We start from the raw sequence: 20626 nt of genomic DNA on the forward strand, positions 1-20626 counted from the left end.
ATTGAGTCTGTATTGACTATGTCAATATTTGGACTTTATATGAGAAAACAACTTCAGTAGAACATATGCTTATAAATTACATCCCCAGACAGTAAAAGTAATCTAATAACTTTGATGTGTTGAATACTGGCTTCCAATTCATTCTATAGATGTCAAATAATTTGCATCATTTGAGCACACTCCCCAGCTTCATTGTTGATCTTTGTTTTCCACTTATCTCATCAACATCTTCTACTATCTTTCCCTCTGCTCTTCATTCCTTCTTCATCTTACACCTGTTACCCGTCTTCTCACTATTTAAACCTTACCCTTTCCTTCTACTCCTCTTTCCCCTTCCATTGTTTTTTTCTCCATAAATTTCTTAGAACTCTGCAATTTTTTTAGTGGAACAAAACTGACACACCATACATTTATTTTTAAGTTCTTGAAGTGTTCTTCTTGCTTACTATACAGAAACGAGAAAGACCAGGGTGGTTGATGCCTCTTTTAATCCAAACACATTTTGCCAAGTTGATGTAGATCAATGGTTTGGTCCGAAAGATGCAATTCAACCATGCTAGTGGATTAAATGCTCTGTGCTGCCAAAGGAAAGTTGAGGTTTGCCTTCTTTTCTTGGTCTATTTTTGCAGTTTTCCTCTGGAATGACATTAGTACCCTGAGGACAGGTCGCATCCAGAGTTTCAGAGCTGGGATGGATCTACGTTTGGAGAAAGTTAAATAAACAGTCATTACATTTCATGCAGAAGCAGGAAATCCACAGTGTGGGCATATTTTATGATCTTACTTTCAGTCTATTCACTAAACAGAATCTCACATTGAATCTTAGTGTCAACAAATGATGTGAATAGGATCAAGTAGTATTCATTCTTCCCAGTGGAATAAAGGGAATACCCAAATGTCCAAGTTGAAGGCTTTAATTCAGTTCCTTTAGAAAATAAATATGCTCAAAGTTATGTTCAAAGAGTCAAAGTTCAACAAGGCTTGGGCACTCTCAATGTCTACAGCGTGCATTGATTTTCAAAGATGGAGAACAAGTTTAAATGACATAATTGTTACACTTATTTGAGGATTTCCAAATCATTTTATGGTATTGCCTCTACCCTTAAAAGGAGTTGGTTTTACAGTAATGACAAGGTACCTCCATCAGACCTAATTGTTTTTTTAATTAAATCAATATTTATGAACTAACTTTCCACTTAAAGGTTAAGCATCTCTTCTATTTCTAAAGTGCAGCCCAATTATTTCAACAGATAAAGGAATGCTATTGATAAAACTGGGAGAGTAATTAAAAGTACTGGAAAATAAGTGAAATATACAGTGAAGAATATAAACAAATACAAGGAGAGGATTCCAGGAAATTTGTGGCCAATACAGTTGCCAATGAAGAGACAAAGATTTCAGCTTGCACAAGTAGTGAGTGATATGGAAATACAATGCTCTAAGATAGTTGCAGATGAGAAGTGAACAAGAAGGGCAGGCTCACAAAGAGATTGGAGTGGTAGCTTTAAGGTACTACAGAATATGGAGCCAATGCAGATCAACCAGCAAGAGGGATAAGGGGTTACCCATGCTGCAAGATAGGATATCAGCATTTCAGATTTGGATGAATTTCATGGTGTGAACTAAGTTAGCTATGCAGTACAGGGAACACTGTCAGCCAGGAAAACATTGGAATAATTGAATTAGAAGGAGACAAGGATCTATTTCTAAAACTGAGGTTTGTAAATAATGTAATTTTTGTTATTATTGGTCAAATATAATTACCAGATTGCTGGGCACATGTTAAGTGCACAAAATGCACTAGATTAAAATTTGGAGATGCATCATGGTAACAGCCCATGAGCCCACACTACCCAAATAAGCACACATGACCAATTAAACTACTGACCCCCTATGAAGTTGAAACATCGGAGGAAACTACAGCACCCAGAGGAAATCCATGCCAATACAGGGAGAGCGTACAAACTCCTCACAGACGGCGGCAGAATCGAACCCGGGTCACTGGTGCTGTAATTGCATTACGTGAACCGTGCCACACACAAGTCACCAAACAAGAAAAGTTTACAAAAAAACAATTAATGAAAATTATTCAGGTAAACTAGATTTTGTAAATGAGAATTAGGAAGCAGGATCAATCCTTCATCTCTGAAACTGAATTCAGATTTGGGGATTTGTAGTCCCTAATTGAGCAATTTTGACAATGAAAAATATACACAATTATAAAATTCCTACAATTGTAGCTAGTATTTCACCTTTTAGATGAGAGAGCAAAGTAAACTTCATTCTACAAGTCCTCAGTGCTAAAATTAAAATGTTAAATTTATTTATTAAAATTGAAGCCAAATATTCACCCCATTTACTTTAGAAGCAGAGAACATAAAAAGATGCAGGAACAGAATGTAGAAAAGATATGGTTCTCTATGCTTGCTCTACCATTTAACCAGATAATAGCTGATCTTTTATTTTAAAACCACTTTCTTGTTCTTCAATTCCCTTACCAACCTAAATATACAAATCTCCCTTGAATATATTAATTAACCAAGCCTCCAAAATCTATTTGCCAGTCTCCAATTAAAGAAGCTTTTCATCTCTGTTCTTAAAAGCCAGCCCCTAATTCTAACCACTTCATTTGGAATTATCAATTCAGAATCTATGTGAAGCACCTCACAATAATCTTGGAATTCAAGAATACAGGCCTACTATTGAATCTGTCTTAACAACAATTCCTGTCCCTGGAGACCGACATCAGAACCCATTCCAACTGAAAGAGAAAGGTATCAACAAATTCCTGGACCCAATTTTTTGTTCTGTTTCTTTACTTAATGTTTACAATCGCTAGATTTTTTTTCATTGCCTCACACCAAAAATAAAAGTCTAATAAGAAAATAAGCTCTCATGACAATGTGACAGGAAAATATCTTAGCATGGCAAATTGACAAGGTTCACATGTGAATATGGAACTTAAGAGCTGGATTTTCAAGAAACCATCAAATTGTGCAACTGCCAAATACTTTTAAATAAACTATAGCTTCAATTTGAATAAAACAAGTACAAACAAAAACTGCATGCAATGTTTTTCAATTAAAAATACAAAGGCAGCACAAATGTTTTAAGTCATGATACTTTTGATCCTAAACTCTTTCACCAACTTAACTCTACCTAATTTTAAAAAAATACACAAAACCACCCATGGATAACTAAAATTTGCTATATGCAATGCAAGTTTACCATTGCAATTCCTGTGCTCTGCCAATGCTTACTTGCTACAATAGGGGTTTATTTACCCCTGAAACTGTGCTACCTGTGACAAACGGAGCAATTTCTACCAGACACCTATTTTTAAAAAAATACATTTTTGATGGCTTTACATGGTGTCCAAAACTCCCAAAAGGTACACCAACATCCATTAAATATACATCAGATGCACCAACTTCAAACAGCATTTAGAATGGTTTGTTAGAGGAGATGGAGATAGAAATCAGTGATGCTAATTTTATAATGCAGTAGTTCAACTGGTGAAAACTTAAGTGCATCTGAGAAAATTTTCCAATCTTGTAAAAAGTGGTTGACGTTCTTGGAGAACTGAGATTGGCTCTGTCCTTCACATTTCAAAAAGGACAGAGGCAATAGTAATTGTCACATAAAATTTGCAAGGATACAACCAAAACTGAGTGGTTCATAAAAATCCGGGAAGCCAGAGCTCTTTTCACAAGAAAAAGGTGACTTCACAATAGATCTTAAAAATATTGAAGGGGCTGATTAAAGATAGATGATGACATTTACATTTGTTCGCATTCAATGGAAGCACCAAATAGGAGATATTCTCCAATAATTCCAAGAAATTCAAGGGAAACTTCTGAATTCAAAATGTGATTGCTTCACTCCGCACAAATCCTGCCTGATTTGTTGAGCATCTCCAGCATTTGCTGTTTCTAAGCATGCACAATTTTTGTTTGATAATTCTGCATCCATTTATTACCCAACATGCCTATCCTGGTTGCAAATATAACAATGATTAAATGGTGCCTGTTGCCAGTTGATAAAACACAAAAATCTTTTTTGATTCCTCCCTCTTGGGTGCAAGGTGCAAAGGAGGTAAAGGAGAGTGCAAATGCAACTGCATCAGCTATCTATCATACAAGATGATGGTTTATGCTCATATCACTGCCGGAATGCTGCGACCTGACCTGTTGCTCTTTTATGGCGTAACTGCAAATTCTGTTTCTCACAATACTTGTTTTGAACAATCTTATTTGCATGCTTTATGATGAAATTTATATGGTTGAATGTCCATCATAAAAAATATAGCAAATTGAGGAGAAACTAAGAATTACAAGCATTTGTATAGTTTCTAAGTAAGCCTTTGCATTCTTGGAAAGTTCTATAGCTGTTCACTGACTAAACAGATTTTCAGATTTCCTCAGTGTACATAAGCAGCAAGGTTTTATTTCATCTTGCCTTAATAGAGAGAACAGCTGTTTTGAATTTTGGGAAGAAAGAATTTCAAGACTTCATTATTAGATCAGAAAGCAACAAAACCCTCCAACCATTTTGTGTTAAAAAGTTATGTAATCAATTCTATGGCTACACCCTCCTAAGGAAACTGCAAGACTGGCTCAATTCTTCCAACATCTGTGTGTTTTTACTACAATCACAGCATCTGCAGACTTTAGTGTTCACTACAGAAACGTAACCACATAACCATTTACGGAGCGGAAACGTTGGCCTTTCGAGTCCACACTGGTTCACTGATTTTGTGCGCCCTCTTCAGGCATTGGTCCCGATAGATCTTCATTCAATAACGATGGGCGAATTCAATGCAGGTGGAATCAGATAATAGCAAAACTATGAGCAAACAGATTTGCTGTCTGTGTACCAAAATAGTAAAACTTGACGAAACTGGATTTAAGAAAAGACAAACGATGGACAATATCTCTAAGTTCATTAACTTAATCCATGCAGTACAAGGAAAGAAGACTCCAACAGTGGCAGTTGCTTTTGACGCAGAGAAAGCCGCTGACAGGGTAGAATGGAATTATTTATTTAAAGTACTACAGCGGTTCAACCTACCAGAGAAATATGGTAGATACATAAGTTTTCAGAAAAACTTTTATTTTAGCTCTTAAAAACCTCATTTAATACAATGGTTCACTGAATACTTCAAAATTCCTAAATTCCTAAAAGGAGTTTAAAAAAATTGTGCATCCAAGTACAATTAATGGGCATGTGAAAGAGTATTTGGGGAGAAATACTAAAATACAATACAAAATTTAAAGTTATGCATCTATAACAGAAACCCATAACATTTCAAGATGTCATTCCTATTGATCCATAACAAAATTATTCAAGTTTATATAAAAGTCATGAACTTGAATTATTGTTCAATTGTTTTCTTAATTGGCAAGTGGTTTTATTAGTGTTATTAGAACCAAATGCATACAAATAGTTACTGATGCAAATGCATTGCTTGTACTTATGCATCAAATTCATGTGAGTTCCCTAGTGAATTGATACAAATACATTAAAAAAATGGACAAATCCAAACATTTAATTCCACACCAAGCTAACTTTGAGAAATGTAGACAGAGGATGAAGGGGCTAATATGTGGAAAACCGCAACAACACGAGATGTGCTGCATTCTCCATGGGGCACAATCTTGAAACAATGAAAAGGAAAAACATTAAAAATTTAAAAACATTAAAATTAAAACTTCTTTTGATAGATAAGTATATTGAAACATTTGATCCAAGTGTTTGAAGCTTTTCAAAAATGGGAGAATGAAAGGTCAAGACATGGTTAAGTGCAAGAGCTCCTGAGAATGCTCATGAACTGAAACACATCTGCAATGGTAGTAGTTTTCAAATGCACACCCATTTTGTCACTTCCATCTGCCTGCACTCAGCCCATATCCTTCTCAACTAGGGGTGGCCAAACCACAGCCCCCGGGCTAACTCTGGCCCATTTTGAAGTGACTCAGGGTGAATTTTAAAAATAAAATAGAATATGACCTATTAGAGCATAATCTCTAATAATAAATTGTACTACTTGCACATTGGACTTCTTCGTTTCATCACTGCCATTTTGAATAATACTAAACTAATCATTTCAATGTTACTCATCGAACAAAACATTGACCTGTTTAAAAAGTGTTTCTCAGTTTAAAAATATTTATCTCCATTAAAAAAAATTACCTCTGTTAAAAAAGTTTACTTCAGTTGATTCAACATGACAGAACTGAACATTTCAGACACGGTAGTAAACATTTTTTTTCAACAGGTCAAGATGAAGTGTTTGATTTGCAAGGAATCTGTTAACTTTAATAGCTTATCTGTATATTTACACATCATAATCATTAAGATGGACACTTGGTCCATGAACTGTATTCACTGAGAGTTGTGGAGGAATGTTGGAGATGGCCCTTTCTTGGTCTTTTAGCCTGTTCTTATTTTGCACCCAGCTTTTTTTTTATTTTGGACTGCTTTTTCAATGAGAATTTTGTTGCATTCATTTTAAATTAAAAAGCAGCAGATAAATACCTACTCTAATACGGGAGCACATCAATAAACTACAGTACTATCAACAGTTAAACTGTTTAGTGGTGATGTATAATTATTTTGATAGAAAATGACTTTTCAATGGCATAGGGGATTTCTGGTCTAAAACTGTTTTTCTTGCAGTCCAACTGATTGAAAACTGCCAGGCCTAATATTGATTGGTCTGTGACTTCTTATATATTTCTATATATGGCCCAAATCAAAAACATTTGGCCACCCCTACTCTATACCACTCCTATTGATCTGTTTAAATTAAGTCTCTTGAACATTACAATTATCCCACTCCTACCACATGCTTTGGAAGTTCATTCCTTATTCTGTGAGGAAGGTGCATCTTCAGGTCCCTTTTAAATTTTTCCCCTCTCACCTTAAAACTATGCCCTCTGGTTTTAGATTTCGTCTACCATGGGGAAAAAAGTTATGACTATTTACCAAATCTGGACCCATCAATTTATAGAAACCTCAATAATGGGTCCCCTCTTGACTTCCAATGTTTCCGGGAGAAAAGTACCAGCCCATGCTGCTTTTCCTTACAATTCAAGCCACAGTAACATTTTCCCCTAATCTTTTCTGCACCTTTTCTAGCTAAACGGCATCTTTCCAATAGCTGAATGGCCAAAACTCCACTCAATGATACAATGCAATCTCACCAAATTCAGGTACACTTATCACTGCTTCTGCACTCAAAACCCTGACCAATGAAGGCAAATGTGCCAAATTCTCTCGTCATCTACCTATCTCTTTGCTCTACATCACTCTCCAAGACCATACCATTCACTGTGGAAGTCCTGCTGTAATCTGAGATTAACTTCTTCACTGACCATCATACCACTATCATTTTGACATTGGATTCAACATAGATTCCACACTAGTCGCACACCTAAAATTTGAATAACAAGCCCCCCCCCCTCCACCAAGCCAATTTTGTATCTAATTGGCTGCCTCACCTTGGAACCCACGCAATCTGACCTTTATAACTATCTGACTATCCGGGACCTTGATAAAGTCGAGAGAGACAATGTCTACCACCCTCCCATCACTCTTTTTATTCAAAATCAAAAGCCATGCCAACTACCCCAGTTCTTGCCTTTCCATATGCAAGTTGATCCTGTCTCTCAAAAAACAACCCCCCCACCCCCACCCCCCAATTTATCTTACCCACAAATGACATTAAGCTTGCCAGCCTATAGCTTCTTGGCTGAACCTTGTAGTCTTTCTTAAATAAAGGCATGGACACTGCAGCAGTCAACACAGTAGTTGTGAAATTGCCAACCTTTTGGACGCTTCGCCCACGCACTTGTTTCGGGCAAGCAGAAGTGCAATTTCACCTCCGACTCAACAATGTTTTACCACGTCGTCAACTCCCAAGACCAAGAGATTGCAGACAGAGTGGACGACCTGATACATGACCCTCTAGAGCAGGGGTGTCAAACTCAAATTCACAGAGGGCCAAAATTAAAAACTTGGACTAAGTCGAGGGTCAAACTAAATATTTGTTGAAAATTTTCAACAACATCTGCATGTTTTCTCTTCTTTCAACATATGTAATGTTAAACTTTTTCTTATTAAAATAAATGTTTAATAATAGTTTTGGTTAAACTCTTTCCAGAAGAAGCATTAACAAATGAGAAATAAAATATTCAATAAATAATATTTCTCTATAGCCTTTAAGCTCCTTTTAAATGTATTTTTTTTCACAAGCCAACAAGTCAAAAAAATAACAACTTGCTTCAATGAAAATTCAATCTTTCAACTATGAACAGTCCAAAGTTAACCAAAGAAAATATTAATCCAAGCTTAGCTTGCTACACTGTGATTTACTCGGATGCACCTGGGTCTAAACCAGATACTTGGCATCTCTTCTTAGATGCAAGTTCATCAAACTCTGGGGTCAGAGTTTGCCTCCTGTCTTGAAAGGTCCTGTTTTCTGTCTTTCGTTTGGCCATTTTTCGTAAGGGGTTTATTACATGTGAGTTGGGCGACAGGTCGCAGATGCCAATGAAAGTAAAGAGAGGAGGTGGGGGCGATTAGCGGGCTGACGGGCCAGTGCCAACGCATTTGCAAAGCATTCTGGGATTTGTAGTATTAGCTGTACATGCGCTAGGCCAGCGGGCCAGCTCTGATACATATTTGATATGATCTTGTGGGCCAAATATAATTATATCACAGGCCAAATTTGGCCCGCGGGCCTGAGTTTGACATGTGTGCTCCAGAGGAAGGCAAATACCCAGCTCTCAAGGAACTCTTCCTGAGTACTTTTGGCCTATCCAGATGACAGCGCCCTACCAGGCTGATGCATCTGCCCTTGTGGATGAAATGCTCACACTGGCAGAGGGGCACAAGTCTGTCTCATGTTTGCGCAGGTTTTCCTGGAACAGATGCCAGACAACATACAACTGCTGTTGGAAGACAAAAATTTCTCAGACCCATTTTAGGTCGCGGCCAGAGCAGACATGTGTGGTGCACAAAACGCGAAAACGAGTCCGCCAGTTGACTCATCCCCACCCAGGTCAGCAGAGCAGACCCCATCCAAGCACAACCGCGCCCCAGCAAGTCTGCAGAGGCACTGAACACTAACTGGTGTTTTTAATCACTAATACTGGGAGGCACAAGCACAAAGATGCAGGCAGCCCTGCTCATTTTCGGAAAATGCCCAGGTCAGCCGCCGCTAATGACTACGGAAGCTGGCCTCACCAATAGCCTATTGCACATTACTGACAAGGCCAGCAGTCAGGGGTTCCTGGTTGGCATGGGCTCCGAACTCAGTGTCATGGAAACACGAACAAGGTCCCACTCTCCGGGCGGCAAACTACACCGCCATCAAGACCTTTGGCACGTGCAAGTGTTCAAATACAACTCAGCAGAGAAAGGTTCCAGTGGAATTTCACACCAGCTGCTGTTGACACATCACTCCTCAGTGCATACTTTCTACAAGCACACAGCCTACTACTGATGGACGTCCATGCCCAGACAGTCCAACTAAAAGCAGTCGACTCTCTCAATGCAAGAGTGGCCACAGTGAGTGCCCCAAAGGATGAGTAGTCACATCCCAGACAAATTCCCATCCATCATCAGGCCGCAGTTTAATTCCACGATGCCACAGCATGGGGTGCAACACCACATCCCGACCCAAGGCCCCCACTCCACGCCAAAGCCAGAGGCTTCCCCCTGATAAACTGCAGTTGGCCAAAGAAATTTCTCGGATGCAGGAGTTGGGCATAGTCTGCAGGTCCGACAGTTTGTGGGCATCCCCACTTCACAGGTCCTCAGGTGAGTGGTGTCCTTGCAGGGATTACCGCCGCCTTAACAACTCCGGCACACCCGACCACTACCTAATCCTGCATATACAAGATTTCTTGGCCAACCTGCACAGCGCAAAGGTTTTCTCAAAGGTCAATCTAGTGCGTGGCCATCACCAGATTCCCATTCACCTGGACGACATTGGAAAGACAGCCATATTCACTCCGTTCGGATTCCTCCACATGCTGTTTGGCCTCAAAAATGTGGCGCAAGCCTTCCAGCGCTTGATGGATGATAGGCAGAGATTTGGACTTTGTGATCATCTACCTGGATGACATAATCATTGCCAGCAAGGACCAAGAAGAGCACAAAGACCATCTTCTCAGACTCTACACACGGCTGTCCGACTTCAGTCTCACGGTTAACTTGGCAAAGTGCCAGTTCAGGAAACACCATCCAATTCCTGGGCCACACTTTCACCGCAAACGGGGAAATACCAACAACAGAAAAAGTCGCAGCCATATGCCAGTTCACCCACCCCAACACCCTCAAAGGCCTCCAGGAATTCTGCAGGTTAGTTAATTTCTACAACCGCTTCATCCCAGGGGCAGCATGCATCATGCGACGTGATGTCGGTCAAATGTAAGATCATAGCTTGGACAGAGGAGGCCAACGCAGATTTCACTACAACTAAGAACTCCCTGGACAACGCCACCTTGCTGGTACACCCCAGATCAGATGTGCCCACGGCCCTCACTGTTGACACATGAACAACGGCCATCGGGGGTGTCCTTGAACAGTTCATCAATGGTCAGTGGAGGCCGTTAGCATTTTTTTTTTTAGTTGCCATCTATGCTCCCCGGAGCTCAAATACAGCGCATTTGACAGGGAGCTCCTGGCACTCTACCTTGCTGTTAGACATTCCCGCTACTTTCTGGAGGGCAGGCTGTTCATGGTTTTTACTGTCCACAAACCCCTCACGCACGCCTTCTCAATGGTAAAGGATCCCTGGTCAGCGCACCTCTCCGGCAAGGACAACGTTGTGGACAACACCCTCTCTTAACCCATCAGCCAAACCTTGTCCCGCGGGCTGGACGACTCCCAACTGGCGCTGGCCCAAAAAGAGGTTGCAGAAACGCAGGCTTTCCGCACAGCCATCACCGGCCTCTGCTTCAAAGACATCAGCCTGCCAGGTGCTCTGACACACTGCTGTGCTATCTTTCCACCGCGCCCGGTCATACCACAGCAATGGAAGTGTCAGGTTTTCCAGGCCAACCACAACCTTGCCCACCCATCCCTAAAAACTGCAACCCGCATGGTGGTGGAAAGGTTCGTATGGCTCAGCCTGAGAAAGCAAGTTGCCCAACTGGTCTGCAATTGCACCCAGAGCCAGACTGCCAAGTTCCACTGACATGTCAAGACCCCCGTCCATCAGTTTGACCCTCCGAAGAGGTGGTTTGAGCATATGCACATCGACATCTTGGGCCCGCTACCTGTCTACCGGGACGCTTGGAACCTGCTAACTGTGGTAGACCGCACCACAAGGTGGCCAGAGCCATCCCGTTAAAAGATACTTCAACTGATTCCTGTGCACGATTTGGAATACCAGCTCACGTTATCACCAACAGAGGGACACTGTTTACATCGGCACTGTGGACACAGCTAGCAACTCTCCTGGGCATTAAGCTGCACCACACAGCTGCCTACCACCCGCAATCCAACGACCTCACCGATCACTTCTATTTCCACCTAAAGTCAGCTCTTATGGCCTATTTAATTGACCCCAGCTGGGAGGACAAGCTCCCATGAGTCCTTCTGGACATCCGAACTGCACCCAAAAAGGACCTGCAGGCCTCCTCCACAAAACTGGTGTACGGTGCTCCATTAATCCCGCCAGGTGAATTCTTCCCACCATCACAAGACCCAGGTGGTGAGGGGAGAGCAGCATTGCAGAAACTATAGGATAGTTTAGACTCCTTCACACCCTCCCCCACCTTCACATCACCAGCCCAGGTCCATTCCTCAGGACATATTGACCACAGACTGTTTTTGTCTGCCTTGGACCACATTCCACCCCTTCCAATGTCCCTATGAGGGCCCGTACAAAGTCCTACACAGCATGACCAAAACCTTCACGCTGAACATTGGGAGTAGGGAGGAACTGTTCACAGTCGACCAGCTGAAGCCCGCATATCTTGTCCTCAGCCAGTTGGTCATGCCAGCGCAACCCAAGCGCTAGGGACAACCTCCCAATAGGTCCAGCCCCACTATGCTCAGGGGTAACAGAACGGTGGGGGGTTTGTATGGTGGCGCACAGAGACCCAGGCAAACAGGCTCCACAATGTTACGGCCACGGCAGCCACGTCAAGATGGCACCGCAAAGCGCACCCTCTCCCGTGTTCAAATGGGCCGCGCACTCGGCTGGGTTGTGACGTCACTGCCTGCGCGTGGCTGGGATTTACGGGCTGCCTAATAGGGCACAGCTTGGGCTTTTCAAAATTAAACTGTTGGAAGTGCAAGCAACTTAGTGTGTAGTCTCCTCATTTCACTTCCCCTAGTAGCTACCGCTGCAGAGCTCCTATATATTGTTAAAATTAAAATAGTACACACCAGTAATTCAGACAAATAGATCATCCAACAAAAGCATTAAAAGAAACCCACAGAATTGATGCAACTTGCAGAATTTGATATCACTTTGCCACCATTACATAACATTTGGTGTTAAGTGACACACTCAAAAGAACTTGGATACAAAATACATGTTCTGATGAAGGATCACCAGTCTGTAGTGCAACACATTTTTTCTTTTTCCATAGATCCTACCTGGCTTTGGCATCTACAGCATGTTCTGTTTATAGCTCCGATTTTCAAACTAAAAAGTAAATTATCAATGGACTGAATTATTACATTGGAATATAGAAGTTAAACTGGAAGAATTAAAAAAATTGCCAGCAGAAATTCAAGCATGGATGAAATATTATTGGTTCATTAATTAAGTGGTTCGAGAAAGTGTTAGGCTATTTCTCATATCCCAAACACAAGTTAAAAATGAGAGAATATTGAATGAGTTGAACATGATAGCAAAATTTAAATTTTGAGGCTTGAGACATTTGAATGCAATATTTTTTTTAAATTACATTTAAATCCCAGAAACTGGAGCCAAAAAAATTGTAAAAGTTTGCTCAGCAACTTACCATGGATTATACCAAGGATTCCTTAAATTGCATTGGAACATTTATTACTCAGCATAATTTCTTCTGATCCATTTTCTGGCATTTTTCAACAATATCCAACCCTTCCAAATAGAAACTCAAGATCATCTAATAACCAGATGTCTCTACATATTGATCTTCACCTTGAGGAAATAAAAATTACAAGAATTTCATCTGAATTAAGATATTATTTTATGTCATACCAAAGGAACTGCTGTCAAGAGAAATGTAAATGAGTCAACAAGTTCCATCATACACAGACCATAAAATATAAATATGGATATCCACAATCAGGATTTTTTTTTAAACCTCCAGTTTACATGCAGAAGAAAGTTAAATGGCCATAATGCCAATAATCCAATCCCAACGACTTGCACAACTCTCCAAATCAGTTTCAGATCCTTCACCTAGTGTCAAGAAATAAAAGATACTAAGTATGACGAGCATATAGTCATATACAAAGATGGGTCCACTGGATCAACAGAACATTTAATCCAGAAATTGTATCCAACATTCAGTGTCATGAGGAAAGTGGTTGTATGGCCATAATAGCAGGGTAATTTGTTTCATGAGGGATACAAGATTAAAATGGGATGCAAATCCAAATAATTTGGACAAGATTGCTGACCACACTTTAGATAAATATCATATGAAGTTCACAAGAATGATCATGAGAATTAATGAATTAACTTACAATGGCTCTGGGCCTGTCAGCCATTCTGGAGTTTAGTATGAGAGGGATTTCATTGAAATGTGTCAAATATTGAAAGGCCTGGAAAGATGTGGAGGGGATGTTTCCAATGGCGGAAGAGACCTGGAGGTACGGCCTCAGGATAAAAGGACCCCCATTTAGAATAGAGATGGTGGAATTTATTTTACCAGTTTGTGTTGAATCTGTGGAAATCATTGCAACAGACATGATGGAGGCCAAAGTCAATGGAAATATTTAAAGCAGAGGTTTAAAGGGATTGAATAAATTAATATAGCCATAAATAACATTTACATTTTGCAATTCTGGAGGTCTATGACTTCATATCAGTTCTCAACTGATCAGCTGCCATCATTCTCATATCTCTTATGTACCCTTGGACTCTCCTTTGGTTCTTTTGTCACTTTTTAAGTTTGGGGTCAAATTACAACAACTAGCCCTAAATGTCTTTGGTGTGAAAGGAGATCATGCAGTCAATGTGCAAATTCTACACAGAATCACTGAAGATTAGGATGAAACCAGAGTCCCTTAAGCTGCAAGGGATGAGTGGCTGGAGATCATAGCATTATTTTTATGGATGGCAAAGTCTACAAAAAAGTCAAAACCCCTTACCAAAGAGAAATGCAAGTTTTGAAAAGTGTATTTGAACAGCAAGTTGTTAGCTTTGGGACATTCAACAATTAAAAACACCACTGCATTTTTCAGAAGATCAAATGGCTTCTTCGCTTTTTGGAACCACATCAGTTTTACCATCTGAAAAGGTACTGTGCAGCTGTCGAAAGATGAAAAGTCCAAAAGTATAAGAGGATCATGTCTGAAGCAGCAACCATTTTTTTCTGTAATATCTATTTCAAGATGAATTGATGCATTATGAATTTATATGTATAGTTCTCATGTTTGGTTCATTGAGTTGTAAACAAAATTGCCAAAGATGGAAGCTTTTTATATCCAAACACACTCTGCTGAAAGAACTGAACAGGTCAAACAGTATCAGTTGCAGAAAAATGGTTGATATTTTGAGCCAAAAACCTTCATAAAGTCTTTGAAATGCTCTATTAGGGGAAAATATGGGTTACAATTGGGTAATACCTAATATATAGATGGAAGGGAATACAGTGTCGGAGCTTCGAGATTCACAAAGAGCTCATGATCCATCATGGATAATGATTTAATACAAATTAACTTGAGCATAAAAAATGTTTATGCACAATTGTACAATGAAATTGAACAAGTGGCCCAACTTTGAACATTGTTCAGACTATAAAACACTCAATTACACTGGACAATTCCCCCCCCCACCCCCCCAAGGTTGGCTTCCTGAAAAAAAACTTCAAGCCGAACACAAAGAGTTGTTAGATCACGTAGGAAGCTGCAGAAGCATTAAATTAATTTTTCTTGAATTTAACATTTAATCGCATAATAATGCTGACACATGAATGTTTTGCCGCTGATTTTTGTTTGTACTCAGCATCAGATGCCTTTCTTGTCAGTGTCCTACAATAGTCAGCCAGCATTGATGGATTCCAGTTGCCCTGATACTGTTTTTCCATAACCGTAATGTCCTGGTGAAACCTTTCACCATGTTCTTCACTGACTGCACCAAGATCAGCAGGGAAGACGTCCAAGTGCAAATGCAGAAAATGAATTTAGTATGCTTGAAGTAGAAGTAGAAATCAGAAAAACAGGTTACATTTAAAAAAAACAGTACATGATGGGAAAATTTTAGTGATTTTTGTGATCAGCAACCCAAAATACTTCCTAAAGTGTTCAGGAAGCAAAATCTTTGTTGTCCAGTGTTGCTTTTGTAAGTCAGCACCAAGACATTTACAAAACTAGAAAACATTTGGCATTTGTAAACAACTTTGAACATATGTCAAATTATTCACACAAGTTATAAATTGACATAGCTTTAATTTCAACTATACTCAAGTGTTTAAATCAGTTCAGTGCAGCAGTTTGCCATGAACATACAGTACATCCATTGTCAAACATTTTCAAAAGTCCAACAATACGTACAAATTCAAAGAGTTACATTTGTTTCTTTTGATAGCAACCAAGAATTAATATCAAGCAGCTTAAAGAATGCAGATATTAAAACTAGGCATCAACAGAAAACATAACCAGATATTCAAATACAAATACAGACTCCATACCGTTTTCAACATGAGAGTTATTGAGCTGTTTTCACATTTTTATTTATCTGTGTGTGTGCACCATCTTGTACAATATTGTTCAGCTATAGATCAGGAGATAGGAAGACTGAATTTGCAATGTATTATTTCTGACATTGTTTTAAGATTTAATTAATCCGTAATCTCTGGCATTTGCATTTTCCACTGAAAAGACATGTTATTATGCACTGTTGACTGTGAATGCTTCTGCAAAAAAGGATTGCTTGAAAGCTGAGTAACACATGAAGAGAAACTAAACTGAACTGGTAAAAATGTTACTTATTAGTACCTCAAATCCAGAATCTAATTTTTATAGTCTCTTGACATATGCAAAAGGAGAAACCTCCACTCACTTTCAACTAATTCAAAGCATTTTAAATCAGATTTTTTTCATCACCAATTTTTTTAAAAAGTGAGCATTTTGGGCAGCTTTATGGCTTTACTCCTAAAAGGGATAGAGAGCAGATGAATATAGAAGTATCAACGATGTACTTGGCAACAATATCTTCATTAAAATATGCCTTCAAATGGCCCAAGAAATATTCACCATTTCGAAAACAATTTGATTAGCCATCCCAGTATCAATGAGAAAAAATAGCACTAGTGATTCCCTTAACTTGATATTCCCCAGTACAGGGCCATTAGTAATTACTTGTTTATGCTCGAGCCAAGACCCAACCACACACTAAGTACTGGCAAGAATCCAATTAAAAAAATAGCCCCAGAAACAAAAAAATAGTGTGCTGCAGAAAATATTTCACCTTTATATTGAGATTCCAGCTTCTCACATAGTTCAGTGCTGTTATCTTTGACATGTCACTCCTGTTCTTACTGCAGCAGATGTAAATCCCATGTTTTTTTTTTAAAAAGTAACCCACTCAGATGTAATCACGTGTTGAGTGTTGAACTGCAAAAAAAAAACTTGTTTCGCTTCAGAAACACATTGGGGAAGTATGAAGAACAATCTACTGTATTTTCAACTTTTGTAATGGTTGCATTGAATATCTTATAAATTTTAGAAGGCAAAAGGAATATTTTTGGACTTTCAATAGGACAATGCTCATCCAATACATTCAAGAATTTACCACTTCCTCAATCTTCAAATACATTTTCACCTCATAGACATTCTCCTTTGACCATAGCAAGCTAAATGGATGACATATTTTTGCATCTCAGCAATTTTGCTATCAATCTGCAACAAATAAAAAGTCCTTGTACATACTTTTCAGTTTACAGGGTAGCCCTTAGATTCACTTTATGAAGTGGGAAAATCCAGGCACAAAAATGCCCTGATGCTTTTCAAGACAGCCTCAATTAAAATGCTCACTTAAATTCTTATGAACTGGCATATGCAATATGAGCAAAATCTATGCAATTAGTACAATTACTATTCAGTACTAAATACAGATGAATGCCACCGTACATCCAATCCAATGACAAAATACTGCTCCGAAATAGAATGCTATCAGGGCACAAGTTTCATGGTAATGTTAAAAATAGTATTGCTTGTACTGTACAAGAAAGGAAACATTTGTTGAGAAAAATATGCCAACTTCTCCATAAAATATATTTGAGAACAATTTTTCAGATTAAATAAAGCAGCTGACAAATCAGTAATGGATCTTCAAAATGATCAAACAGGATGCAGGAGCTCTTGGCTGCTTCAGCACCACAAATGAACAACTGACAGAAGATTTTGGATGTTTAAGAAACTGAAATCATGGTATTTAACGCATCATCCACACATAGCCAAACCCATCAGTGCACATTAATAGACAAGTGAAATTAACTAATGTTTGGAATAAAACATTCCCAACAAGTTGCATATTTATCATTTGTTGGTATCAACTGTCATTGAGAATGTGACTTCTGAAATTAGACACAAGTTTCATTAGAGACTTTTCATGTTAATTTAATAAACTTCATTTGTACAGTATGGAAAAGTCTCCAATTGATTGTGCTGTCATAGACTGCTCCCATTCTACGGTGAGTTGCACTCACCTTTTCACACAATCCTACTCCACTCATGCCCTCTCATTTTGATACTCCGCAGGTTACAGAACAAACTCACTCGCACAGGAAAAATTTCAACAATTAAGATGCTTTGAACAAACGAATACAAAATAATTTTTTTTATCTTTTGCTTTAACTACAGTCGCTCAGTAGGCAAAATAATTTGAACATGGCTTTGTGTTTAACTACATAATTATTCTGACAATGTCATCTAAAAAATCCATTGTTTTCTTAAACAATTACAGCACTCTTTAATTTAGCATTCACACATGCATACATTGTTTTGAAACAAACAGCCATTATTTTTCAGTGTTGTGTCAAAGGAGGGAAATGGGGCCATAGCAAAATTGCAGAGTGACACCAAGACCCCAGAGGCTGCTGGATAATGGCAATACCCGTTTTAAGACTGACCAAAAGGATAAGGGCCATGGAAACCCTGAAAAGAAGAAAAAAAAGAGTGAAAATGTTTTTCTTAGCAACAAGAACAGAATTGCATGGGGAGTAGTGTTAGTATGGATGTCCAGTTTAAAAATAGGGCTGTAACGAAGCCTCAAGTATAAGCACGATCTTGGGTTGATTGAAAGCAAAATATCAATCTATTATATTTTTGTTCCAACTTGCAGGTAACTAGTTACATCCAAACCCAATGTCATGTTTAAACTGAAACAAACAAGAAACAACATTGAACCATGATTTAAGAGACATTAGTTCTGTCCCTGATTCAAGAGAGCTCGCTAACTTTAGTAAAAGAAAATTTTGAAACATTTAATTTCATGCTTGAAAGATACTGAAAATTATTCCACTGATTGTTGAATAGCAACTCAGTAAGATTAATTAAAATTTCAAAATAAACATTCTAAATGTCAACTCAAAGGAAATGGTCAAAACTGTCAAACAGGCTTCGTTACTGCTCTAGCCTTGGATAGTTACCAAATATCCACACAAATTTCCAAATTATTCACCTAATGAGTCTAACAAAAGCTATATCAATTATTTTCCATCATTACAACAGGAAGTTAGAACAGCCTCCAAGGCTGCAATGCAATTACATAGCTAAATGGTTGCAGTTGACTCTCACAGCAATGCAAGCTTCTGGGAGCTCCAAAGCAACGCAGACCAGAATCATTTTTGCTGCAGATCAACTCGGAGGTTGGACAAACCTGGGTCGATTTCTCAGGAGTACTGGAAGCCAAGGAGAGACCCGACAGGTTTATAAAATTAGGAGGGACACAATCTTTTTCTCCAGTATAAGAATGTCATGTTTAAAGTGAATGTTCGGGAGTGGGGGAGGAATGGAAAGAGTTTAAAAGAGACGTGGGCAGCAAAATTTTGCATTTTTTCCCTCCAAATAGTGACGTCGTATTGGAAGCAAATACAATTGGTAGCATTTAAGAGACTTCAAGCTAAACAAGTGAATATGAGAGATTCATCATCTGCAGCGGTAGAGCTTCAGCTTAATTTGGGCATCATTTTTGACACAGGCACTGTGCACAAAAGTACCTGTTCCGATGTTGCATTATTCAGTCTACATGATAACACTTTTATTCTCCATGACAACCAAAAGTTATTCCTTGGAGTGGCCAAACTAGCCAGATGCTCTGTGCTAGTTTAGGGTTCAGCCTTGTGAATAAACATAAGAGTAGCAAAGGCCAGGAAATTTCCAATCTATCCTCCACATAATACAAGTACATGAAGAGAGAGGAGACTGGGCAAGAAAGTAAAAAAAAAGGGGTTGGTGGTAATGGTGAAACAGGACATTCACAATTAATGATTAAATCCATAGACTGTCTTAGAACATACAAACCTCAATTCTATACCAGCATAATGATTTGGATTACTCTGGTCTAAAGTCACTGACATGTACTCTCAAGTCACTCTGCATGTGTTCTTAACAACATTACCAGCTCTAACACCAAACAATTAACACCTGCTAGCACTAAAGGGACTTCTCTGTGAACAAGGTACTTGAAAAACTATATAAAATGGCTGGCAGAGATACAAGGCAGCAATTTATAAATCACTGAAAATGGCTGAAGTTTCACTCACTTATGATATTAGAAACCCTCCATTTGATTTCTGCCTTGTATCTCGTTGCCAGTTGCCCCATTGAACTGAGGCCATTCCAACTTCCTATTTGATTGTGGTGGCATATGTGTAAATATTTCCCTGTGACATTCTGTAAAGTCAAGCATACACAAAATTATGTTTCAAAGTTACAAATAAAATGAAATTAAGTCACCTCAAAAATACACAGAAATGAGTGCTGGACTAGAAATTTCACAATCCCAACAACCAAATTTCAAAGATTGTTTTATGTACAGGTATTCCCTGACATATGCCCATGTTCTGTTTTGGCTGACTGGTTGCATATCAGAATGTACATACTGCATGTCAGAATTGCCCTATGTCCCTGCTATAGTTTGTCAAATACAACATGGTGGCCAACAAGGCCTACTCTCGTGCTGCTGACCTCTTGTGAGAGGCATTACTTTCCATAGATAGGTCTGACTTTCACAGTAACCCCTTAATTTTTTTTAAAATTTCAGTTGTATGTGCAGAGGGACACAAGTTGTATAGGTCGCAATTCAGGGAGTACCTGTACTCAAGTTTTAAAGATGTCTGCAGTTTCCTTGTACTGATAATTCCTTCAGCACACTTACCAATCCAAATTATTTATTTCCAACATGCATAATTTCCCTTCGAATAGAAGATCTCTCAGTGTATCC

At 38.9% G+C, this 20626-nt stretch overlaps 1 protein-coding gene across 8 annotated transcripts in view; it reads right to left on the reverse strand.

Annotated features, from left to right (window-relative positions):
• Nucleotides 1-469: 469 nt before the first annotated feature.
• ilrun (inflammation and lipid regulator with UBA-like and NBR1-like domains) overlaps nt 470-20626 on the reverse strand; it is a 73578-nt gene continuing 53421 nt past the window's right edge. For 2 of the 8 annotated variants that reach the window (XM_069941560.1, XM_069941555.1), the window contains exons 5-6: nt 19947-20076; nt 17784-18336 (exon numbers count right to left, since the gene is read on the reverse strand). In XM_069941560.1, the coding sequence (XP_069797661.1) occupies nt 18218-18336; nt 19947-20076 (249 nt within the window). In that variant the 3' untranslated portion in view covers nt 17784-18217. Of the gene's footprint in view, nt 698-13117; nt 13151-16664; nt 16795-17783; nt 18337-19946; nt 20077-20626 lie in introns of those variants that run through there. The other 6 variants (XM_069941558.1, XM_069941557.1, XM_069941559.1 and 3 more) reach the window with 6 other exon arrangements.

The sequence above is a fragment of the Narcine bancroftii genome, chromosome 5 (assembly GCF_036971445.1).
Source record: "Narcine bancroftii isolate sNarBan1 chromosome 5, sNarBan1.hap1, whole genome shotgun sequence".
Taxonomy (NCBI): Eukaryota; Metazoa; Chordata; class Chondrichthyes; order Torpediniformes; family Narcinidae; genus Narcine; species Narcine bancroftii.